We start from the raw sequence: 11062 nt of genomic DNA, 5'->3' as shown, positions 1-11062 counted from the left end.
AGGAATCTGAAGTTCAAGAGGCTCTTCTCAGAGAAAGAGTTCTTGGAGGCTAAACCATATGAAACTGAGACAAGTCATCAAAAAAAAAAAAAACAGGTAAATAATCTATAAGGATCTGTGGGGGCTCATGGCTGGATTCCCCCAAACTGTTTGGCTTGTTTTTATCCACTCTCTCCAACACTAAGGGTCACTGACATGGTTAATCTTTGCCAAAACGCATTACTCTGCCTTTAAAAAAAAAAAAAGCAAAACCAAACTTGTGTTTCTGCATTGAAACAGTTTCATAGTTCATTTCCTGGTCTGCAGAAAACAGGAACAATGGCTGCTGGGAGTGTTCCATCCCAGATCATAGAAAAAGAAAGAAAAAAGTTATTAGAAATCCTACAACAGGATCCTGATTGTATCTTAGATACGTTAACCTCTCGGAAGCTGATTTCTGAGGAAGAATATGAGATTCTGGAGAATATTACAGATCCCCTGAAGAAAAGTCGGAAGCTGTTGATTTTGGTACAGAAAAAAGGAGAAGTGAGCTGTCAGCTTTTCCTCAACTGTTTGTTTAATACTTTTTCCCAGTCAGCTACCATTTGCAACTTAAATCAAGGTAGGTTAAATTTCTACACTTTTTGGGCCGAGAGGGAGGAGGCAGTTTTCCTGAACAAAAAGAAAATGACTACCCTTTATTTTCATCTGTCATTCTCCTGGAGATAATTTTCAGTGAAATATGATAAAAGGGAAAAGTGTCCAAGATTTAAAAAGCAGGGAATGATGTATTTTATTGTTCTGGAGGATTTATAACTTTTTTGTTCAAGTACAATCCAAAACCAGCAGTTGTTTTCTTGCTGGTATAAATGTCTTACTGTTCTGACAGTGACATCCAGAAATACTTATAATTGGAAAGAGACTACTGTTAGTGATACATTGGGACTTCTTTATCAAGTAAGTGAATTCATAGGTATTAACAACCTTAAGACCAAAAGCTGCATCTTTCACTTAGTATGGCCATTTTGAAAATAGAGGGAAAATAATTTTTGACACACATATGTGGTGTATTAGCAATTTCATTTTCTCTGTAAGAAGAATGTCAGCAGAATCCTCAATTTCTGGAGCAAGTCAAATGCTAATTTTTCAATGTTCAATGATAATTAGTGGCAAATAGGGAGCATTTAGGGCTTCCGTGGTAGCTCAGCTGGTAAAGAATCCGCCTGCAATGCAGGAGACCCTGGTTGATTCCTGGGTTGGAAAGATCCCCTGGAGAATGGATAGGCTACCCACTCCAGTATTCTTGGGTTTCCCTGGTGACTCAGATGATAAAGAATCTGCCTGCAGAGCAGGAGACCTGGGTTCTATCCCTGGGTTGCAAAGATTCCCTGGAGGACGGTATGGCAACCCACTCCAGTATTCTTACCTGGAGGACCTCCATGGACAGAGGAGCCTGGTGGGCTACAGTCCATGTGGTTGCAAAAAGTCAGACACAACTGAGCAACTAAGCACAGCACAGAGAGGCAGAGGCTAAGATAAAAATATTAATGCTAATGGTTTTTAATGTAGTACAGGACCCATATGCTTAGAGATATAGGTCTTAGCATTTCCAGGATTTATTCTAAATAGGAGCTACTCACTTCTTCATTAGAAATTATTAGGGTCAAATTTCATTAGCAATGACCCTAGAAAGTCTGAGCTGGTGTTGAAAGTATTATTCACTCAGTCATTTCCAACTCTTTGCAACCTCATGGACTGCAGCACACCAGGCTCCTCTGTCCATGGGACTTTCCAGGCAGGAATACTGGAGTGGATTGCTGTTTCCTTCTCTAAAGGAACCTTCTAACCCAGGCTCGAGCTCAAATCTCCTGCATTGCAGGCAGATTCTTTACCATTTGAGCTACCAGGGAAGCCTGATTTTGGATTACAGTAAATCCACAAGTAAACAAAGGATTCAGGTTTTCTATTTCATCCACTTACCCTTTGAGTTTGCTGTGAAAGACTCAAACTTTTGAGCTGGGCAGGAGTGTGATCTGATATTTTTCAGTGGGAGAAAGAAAGTTCTGAGCTGACTTATTGCCATTTATGTATGTATTCCTATCATCTAATGAAATAGAGAGATGATGCTTTGAGGTCATGGAAACTCCCTAATATAACATCTGTTAATTTCGAGAGAGAAAATAAATATCTCTCAAACTTTCTTATTCTTTCCAGAAGTTTTGAAACATGAGTATATAGAGCCACCTCTACCGATAGGCGCAAGCAAAGAAGATGTTTTCCTTTCTGGAGAGAAACAGCCTGAGAACCCTGAGATCACCACGTCCTTCAAAGAGAAAGAATGCATGGATTTAGAAACCTCTGAGTCTTTCACAGACAAGAAAACTAGTTATCAGGAAACTGCTTGGTCCTCAAAGGAAAATGAGAAGGAAGATAACACATCAAAATTCACATCGCCACAGTCAGTTGAGATCGTTGAGTACGAATTTCCAGCAACAATTGAGTATTTACAGGATGGACAGAGATATGAGGATCCAGACGATTCTTTATACTTAGAACAAGAGGACTATCTAGAATCTGTGGGGTACTCTGAAGAGGCAAACATCACCTTGGAAGAGGAGGCTTACAGTGACCCAGGAGGCCTCTATGATGACAGAGAGGATTCTGTGTACCTTGAAACCACGGAGTTCTCTGATGAAGAACAGCATTATGAGGATCCAGAAACTGGCATGTCATTGGAGGAGGAAGAGGAGAAAAGTATGGAAGGTATGGGAATCGTGTGTGTAGGGTTACTTAGGCAAAAACTTAAATCTTGATTGCAGTATCATAACAAGGAGGGGACTGAGGAAGGGCACCACATGAAAGCAGAAAAGCAGCTCCTCAGAAATTCCTTGGACTTCTCTAACTTGGAGTTTCCTCAGAGGTGGGTGTTGACAGGGAGGAAAACCCAGGACCTAGAAATAGTGGACAGTATGTGCATATGTGTGAAGTTCCTTCAATCATGTCCAGCTCTTTGCAACCCCATGGACTGTAGCCTGCCAGGCTCCTCTATCCATGGGGATTCTCCAGGTAAGAGTACTGGAGTGGGTTGCCATGCCCTTCTCCAAGTGGACAGTATAGATAAAGTAAGTATTGACTATGAACTTTTAGGCTTCTGCAGTCACCTCCATCACACATATAACAAGTTGCTAACCACTAATTTTAGCTGTTGCCTTCTGTACCTCAGATTAAGTCTGTTAAATTATTTTAGAACCTTTGTGACCAATAGAATATAGGGATTATAGACCTAAATATTAAAGCAGAAACAGGAGAGGAATTTGTGGTAAATGGATAAGGTCCCAAAATAATGCTTGTCTTGAGCTATCCAAATATTGCCATTTCAATGAGGAAGATTATACCAGTACCTTGAATTTGAATATTTCTTAATGAAAATTAAAAATAGGAGAAATGCTTAATTCAGATATTGTCTGGAAAAATAAACACCACCAAGTTCTGAATATAGAAGGGGAAGGTAACGACCAACTCACATTCAGCCCAAATCCATAATCCAATTATGGGTCAGAAAAGAGTAATTTCCTCCTCTGCACACCTTGACCTGGTTACTAGGATGCTGTAACAGAGTGGCACCACAAACTTGGTAGCTTAAACAATCAGTTCAGTTCAGTCATTCAGTCGTGTCTGACTCTTTGCAACCCCATGTACTGCTTCCTATCAGGCTTCCCTGTCCATCACCAACTCCCAGAGCTTGCTCAAACTCATGTCCATGATGCCATCCAACCATCTCATCCTCTGTTGTCCCTTTCTCCTCCTGCCTTTAATCTTTGCCAGCATCAGGGTCTTTTCCAGTGAGTCAGTTCTTCGCATCAGGTAGCCAAAGTATTGGAGCTTCAGCTTCAGCATCAGTCCTTCCAATGAATATTCAGGACTGATTTCCTTTTGGATTGACTGGTTGTTATTTCCTTGCAGTCCAAGGCACTCTCAAGAGTCTTCTCCAACACCACAGTTTAAAAGCATCAGTTCTTCAGCTCTCAGCTTTCTTTATGGTCCAACTGTCACATCCATACATGACTACTGGAAAAACCATAGCCTTGACTAGATGGACCTTTTTTGGCAAAGTAATGTCTCTGCTTTTTAATATGCTGTCTAGGTTGGTCATAACTTTTCTTCCAAGGAGCAAGCATCTTTTAATTTCATGGCTGCAAGAAAAAAAAACAATAGAAATATGTTGTCTCACAGTTTGCAGGCTGGAAGTCTGGAGGTGTATATAGTGTTGGTTCCTTCCGAAGGCTGTAGAAAGAATCTGTTCCTAGCTTCTGGTAGTTTGCTGGAAATCTTTAGAATTCTCTGGCTTGTGGAAGCACTCTACCTCCCATCCCCTACAATCTGCCTTTATCTTCACGTGGTTGTCTTCCTGGGTTCATGTCTTTGTGTTCACATTTCCCCTTTTTCTTTTGTTTTTTGGCCGCAGCATGCAGTTTGCCGGGTCCTATTAATAGTTCCCTGTGCTGCAGTCCATGGGGTCGCAAAGAGTTGGACATGACTGAATGACTGAACTGAACTGAACTGACCAGGGATGGAACCCAAGCCCCCTGCAGGAGAAGCTCAAAATCCCAACCACTGGAACACCAAGGAATTCCCAAATTTTCTTATTTTATAAGGGTAACAGTCACAGGACCAGGGCTCACTGTAATGACCTCATCTTAACCAACTATATATCTACAATGACTCCATTTCTAAATACCACTACATTCTGAGATACTGGGTCTTAGAATTTCAACCTATGAATCTGAGGGGTATATAATTCAACCTATAACACAACTCTTGTCCTACTCCCTATACCTTCCCGATTCATAGTTGCTTTTAGACCTCATTCTTAATTTTTTAAATATATTACAATAGTTACATAGGGTTGAATTACTTTTTCATTGCATACCATCAGCATTATTTTGCAACCGCCTCCTTTTTTTAATCTATTTGACTTTTTTCTCTATTCCTTATGCACCTTCTTCCATAGGTAACATTCCAATATTATATGTTTCTTGCATGATACTGTTTTGTTTTTTGTTTTGCATGGTTTTTTCTGTATTATTTATTTGCCATAATAAATTAATAGGCACCTCAAAATTAGGGTCACTTAAATCAGTAAGAGTGTATAATTTTTATATGTCTGTAGTTGGCAGGCATTCTTCTGGTCTTCTCTGGGTTTACTTCTGTATCGGTGGTCAGCAAGCTATTGGCTCATTTCTCATCTTCTAGCAAGCTGTGCATGCATGGTCAGTTGATTCAGTTGACTTTCTGCAACCCCATGGACTGTAGACCACCAGGCTCCTCTACCCATGGGGTTCTCCAGGCAAGAATATTGGAGTGGATTGCCATGCCCTCTAACAAGCTAGTCTGAACTAACTCTCAGACTATGTCAGGCATATTCTTATAGTGAGACCAGAGGAGTCAGAGAGACAGAGACAGAGTCCTGAAGGCATTTTGAGGCTTAGACTCAGAACTATCATGCCATCTGTATGATAGGTTTCCTAGGGCCGCCACAGTAAGATAATACAAAAAGGTGGCTTAGAACAACGGGAAATATATTGTTTTACAGACATGGAGGTGGAGACTGAAACCAAGGTGTTGGCAGGGTTATACTCTTTTTGAAGACATTAGGGAAGGACCTGTTCCAGTTCTCTCTCCCAGCTTCCAGTAGCCTCTGGAATTCTCTGCCTTGAAGACCATCTTCTCTCTGGTGTCTTCAAGTCATTTCCTTTGGTGCATGTGTGTGTTTTCAAATTTCTTCTTTTAATTAGGACACTGATCAAATTGCATTAGGGCCCACCTTAATAACCTCATTTTAAGTTGATGACCTCTGTAATGACCCTATTCACAAGTAAGGCCACATTCTGAAGTACTGGGAGGATTAGCATCTTTTTGTAGGGGATACAATTCAATCCATAACACTGTTTGACTTCTGCCACATTCTGTTGGCAAAAGCAAGTCTCAAAGCTTTAAGGGTTGGGGAAGAATAGGCTGCATCTCTTGCAAAGTAATATTACAAAAGGTGTGGATACCAGAAAGTCATTGTGTCTTAGTCGCTCAGTCGTGTCCGACTCTTTGCAACCCCATGGACTGTAGCCTGCCAGGCTCCTCTGTCCATAGAATTCTCCAGGCAAGAATACTGGACTGGATTACCGTGTCCTCCTCCAGGGGGTATTCCTGACCCAGGGATCAAACCTGGTTTTCCTGCTTTGCAGGCAGATTCTTTACCATCTGAGCCACCAGGGAAACCCAGGAAAGCCATTACTTGGGGCTAGTTTTGCAACCAATCTAACACTTGTTGACTAAAGAAAGATGTGCAACATGAGAGTTGCAAGTTAAGTTTTATTTGAGTTAAAATGAGGACTGCAGTAGGGTAGACAGCACTTCAGATAGCTCTGAGAAACTGCTCCAAAGGAGTAGTGGGGGAAGGTCAATATATATGATTTTTGGTGAAGGAGGATATCACACAATCAAGCGTTTATTTTACAAAAGGTTTTCTGCTAGCCACCAGGAGCTGATGTCACCATGAAGGGACTGAGTGCTTTTCTGGATATGAGAAAGTGTTAGGATTGGGATCATGAAATCAGTTCCTGAAAATATCTAACCATCTAAAGACCTGTTCCACCAGTTTTCCTGCAGCAACAAAATGCCACATTCTCCACCCTGAACCCCCTTCAGTGAATGTTGAAGGTCAATAGCTGCAGCAGCACAGGACTCAGTCTCCAAAGAGGCAGATGGAAAATGCCCTTGGCAAGTGCCAATTTGTATTTGACATAGCCTTAGGAAAACAGGTCAAGAAAAGTTTCAATAATAATGCTGTATATAATTCTAACGGTTTCCAATCCACTTTAGTTGACTGCAGGATAAAAAAAAATTTTTAATAAAAATTTATGGCTATGCTCTCTTTCCTCTGTAACATTTGTCTATGCAGCTGAGAACTGGACGGGGGCGGGGGGTGGGCGGAGGGGTGGGGTGGTGGAAATCAAATACATCTGATTCAAAAGAGAAGGATCGTAATGCTTTTTGTCATGTTAAATTTTAGGCCACTTTCTTCCCACCCCTCCCCACCCCATCACTGCATCTCAAATTGAAGTCTTAGGAAGACTTAAGGCAATGCCTGTGTACTCTGCAATGTATAGAGTCAATTCGGATATAGGTTATATAATCAACTCTCTTCCTGGTAGGCTACAGTCCATGGGGTCGCAAAGAGTCAGACACGACTGAGCAACTGCACTTTCACTTTCCCTTCTAGTTTATACTATTTGGGATCAGTCAATGATCAAACCCAGGTCTCTTAATGTCTCCTGCATTGGCAGGTGGGTGCTTTACCACTAGCACCACCAGGGGAAGTCCAGGAACCCATAAATTTATCATTTTCTCTGCTCTTTCTTCTTCCTGAAGATTCAAGTTTTTGTTTGCTGTTATTCCCTGTTAGCCTGAAGAATTTTATTTATTTTTTGTTTATTGAAACATGTCTTCATTTTGCCTTCAATCCAGAAGAATACTTTTCCTGTAAGGAATTTTAGACTGGTGCCTTTTTGCCTTCAGAAATGATCGATTATCATTTCTGTCATTTGGCTTCCATTCTTTCTGATGCTCAGTTTCCTTCAATTCAGTTGCTCAGTTGTGTCTGAATCTTTGTGACCCAATGAACCGCAGTACGCCAGGCTTCCCTGTCCGTCACCAACTCCCGGAGTCCACCCAAACCCATGTCCATCGTGTTGGTGATGCCATCCAACCATCTCATCCTCTGTTGTCCCCTTCTCCTCCTGCCCTCAATCTTTCCCAGCATCAGGGTCTTTTCAAATGAGTCAGCTCTCCACATCAGGTGGCCAAAGTATCGGACTTTTGGCTTCAACATCAGTCCCTCCAATGAACACCCAGGACTGATCTCCTTTAGGATGGACTGGTTGGATCTCCTTGCAGTCCAAGGGACTCTCAAGAGTCTTCTCCAACACCACGGTTCAAAGCATCAATTATTCTGCACTCAGCTTTCTTTATAGTCCAACTCTCACATCCGTACACGACTACTGGGAAAACCATAGCCTTGAGTAGACGGACTTTTGTTGGCAAAGTAATGTCTCTGCTTTTTAATATGCTGTCTAGATTGGTCATAACATTCCTTCCAAGGAGCAAATGTCTTTTAATTTCATGGCTGCAATCACCATCCGCAGTGATTTTGGAGCTCCCAAAAATAAAGTCTGACACTGTTTCCACTGTTTCCCTATCTATTTCCCATGAAGTGATGGGACCAGATGCCATGATCTTCGTTTTCTGAATGTTGAACTTTAAGCCAACTTTTTCACTCTCTTCTTTCACTTTCATCAAGAGGCTCTTTAGTTCTTCTTCACTTTCTGCCATTAGGGTAGTGTCATCTGCATATCTGAGGTTATTGATATTTCTCCTGGCAATCTTGATTCCAGCTTGTGCTTCCTCCAGCCCAGCATTTCTCATGATGTACTCTGCATATAAGTTAAATAAGCAGGGTGACAAAATACAGCCTTGACATACTCCTTTTCCTATTTGGAACCAGTCTGTTGTTCCATGTCCAGTTCTGTTGCTTCCTGACCTGTATACAGGTTTATCAAGAGGCAGATCAGGTGGTCTGGTATTCCCATCTCTTTCAGAATTTTCCAGTTTATTGTGATGCACGCAGTCAAAGGCTTTGGCATAGTCAGTAAAGCAGAAATAGATGTTTTTCTGGAACTCTCTTGCTTTTTCCATGATCCAGCGGATGTTGGCAATTTGATCTCTGGTTCCTCTGCCTTTTCTAAAACCAGCTTGAACATCTGGAAGTTCATGGTTCATATATTGTTGAAGCCTGGCTTGGAGAATTTTGAGCATTACTTTACTAGCATGTGAGATGAGTGCAATTGTTGTCATTTTATCATTGTTCCCTCTTGCGTTGTGCTATTTTTCTTCTGGTTGATTTCAAGACGTTTTCCTTAAAATGTTTTCTGTGATTAACTCTGATGTGTCTAGGTGGGATTCTCTTTGTTTTCATCTTATGTAGGATTTATGAATCTCTAAATTTGGAATTTCCCCTCCCCCAAATTTGGAAAATTTTAAGCTGTTATTTATCCAAATATTTTTTGTCCCACTTGTTCCCCTTCTCTTTTTGAGATTCCAAGTACGTGTATGTTAGAGTTTCTGACGTTTTTTCCAAGATTCCTGAGGCTCTGTTCATTTTTTAAAAAGTATTTTTTATCCTTATTCTTTAGATTGGATCATTTCTATTACTATATCTCTAAGTACACTGAATTTTTCTTCTGTCATTTCCAGTCTTTTTAAAAGTCCATATACTTATTTTTGAAAAAATTCAGATATTACGCTTTTTAGTTCAAGAATTTAAATTTTTAAATGCTTTCTTCTTTTTTCCTGGTAATTTCTACTAAATTATTCATTATGGGTTTATATTATTGTAAATTCTTGAAAATAGTTAAGATAGCTACTTTTAAAATTCTTATTTTCTATGTCCAATATTTGGGTCATCTTGGAGTGGGTCTCCATTGATCAACTGTGGGATTGAAATGAAAAACTCTGTCTCGTTTCAGTGGGTGGCAGCTAAAATCTCCAATCATTTCTTTTTGCCTTACCTGGGCTATTTTCATGAATTTTTAATTTGCAAAAATGGTACTGGGTTCTAGAAATTATTGCTTCTTAATTTTTCATTCATCTCTGTGCTTGTTAGACACGTCACTGTACTATTCCACAGTAGCCTGATATTACCTTGTCAGGATTTGGCATCTGGCTTGGGCTGTGTGGGTACCAATTTCTGTGCTGAAGAAACAGAGAATGGTTGTCCTAAGGAAAAGCAGGGGGTAGGCAGGGGAGAGGCAAGAGCAGAACTTATATGTTTTCTGCAATCCCTCTTCTTACTTCTCTCTGCCTCCTCTGGGGATCCTTCATGCTGGCCTCAACTCCTCCCTTACCTTCTTACACATCAGATGCACCAGTTCAAGCAACTTTCAGACTGTTGAAGGATTTCTTAGAGTTCCTTTTGTTAATTCTTGAAACCTACACTTTCTCTCATGTCTACTGTTTCTTCTAGGCTATTTTTACAAGGGATCCAAGAAGCTTATGCTACGTTACTATCCATCAGGAGCAGAAAATGCTCTCTGATTTTCTTTCTCTACTTAGCACTATCTCTGTCCTCTCAATAAGCGGCTAGAATATAAATTGGAAAAGGACATCAGGAAAAATTATATAGAACATGTAAATTCTGAGAAGACAAAATCTTCCATTTCTCCAAAGTTTAGCAAAAGTTAACATTTAATAAATAAATCAGTATCTACCTGGAGAGTTCCTTATACATATGTATAAAGAAGAATTAACAGGTTTTTTCATTACTGCATATGAACATAGCCAAAAAATTCGAAAACCTGAATGATCATCAGTAGACAATGGTTAAATAAATAGTGGTTCTTCCAAACCATTAAGTACAATGGATTCATAAAATGAATTAAGTAGTTCTCTGTATATACTTACTTGGAAGAATTTGCAAGGAATACCACTGAGTGAAAAGAAGTTGAAAAATCATTTGGTATAAGATCATTTATAGAATAAAATAGCATCCATTATACCAAACTGTGTACTTCTACATATGCAAGTACATATACATATGTACGTCTACATATGTACTTCTGCATATGTATTGAAAAAGGAAGAGAAGGAAACATACCACACCATATAGACATATCTCTTGGAAAGTAGACTTGGCAGGGTGATGAAACAGTACTTTCACTTTACTTGTTTCATCTTTTTAAAAAATTCAAGTTGGAGGATAATTGCTTTACCATATTGTGTTGGTTTCTACCATACATCTACAGGAATGAGCCATACATGTACATATGTCCCCTCCCTTTTGAACCACCCTTCCATCTCCCACACCATTCCATCCCTCCTCCATCAACAGATTAATGAATAAAGAAGTTGTGGAACATATATATAATGGAATATTCAGTTTAGTTCAGTTCAGTCACTCAGTCATGTCTGACTCTTTGCAACCCCATGAATCGCAGCATGCCAGGCCTCCCTGTCCATCACCAACTCCCGGAGT

At 40.1% G+C, this 11062-nt stretch overlaps 1 protein-coding gene across 1 annotated transcript in view; it reads left to right on the top strand.

The window, feature by feature from the left end:
* Nucleotides 1–304: 304 nt before the first annotated feature.
* Nucleotides 305–11062, top strand: part of CARD6 (caspase recruitment domain family, member 6) — a 15020-nt gene continuing 4262 nt past the window's right edge. The window contains exons 1-2 of the mRNA XM_010853721.1: nucleotides 305–601; nucleotides 2194–2742. Coding sequence (XP_010852023.1) covers nucleotides 319–601; nucleotides 2194–2742 — 832 coding nt within the window. The 5' untranslated portion in view covers nucleotides 305–318. The remainder of the gene's footprint in view (nucleotides 602–2193; nucleotides 2743–11062) is intronic.

Source organism: Bison bison, unplaced genomic scaffold (genome assembly GCF_000754665.1).
Source record: "Bison bison bison isolate TAMUID 2011002044 unplaced genomic scaffold, Bison_UMD1.0 scf7180017864331, whole genome shotgun sequence".
In the NCBI taxonomy this organism is placed as follows: Eukaryota; Metazoa; Chordata; class Mammalia; order Artiodactyla; family Bovidae; genus Bison; species Bison bison.
This window is presented reverse-complemented; position numbering and strand designations above follow the sequence as displayed.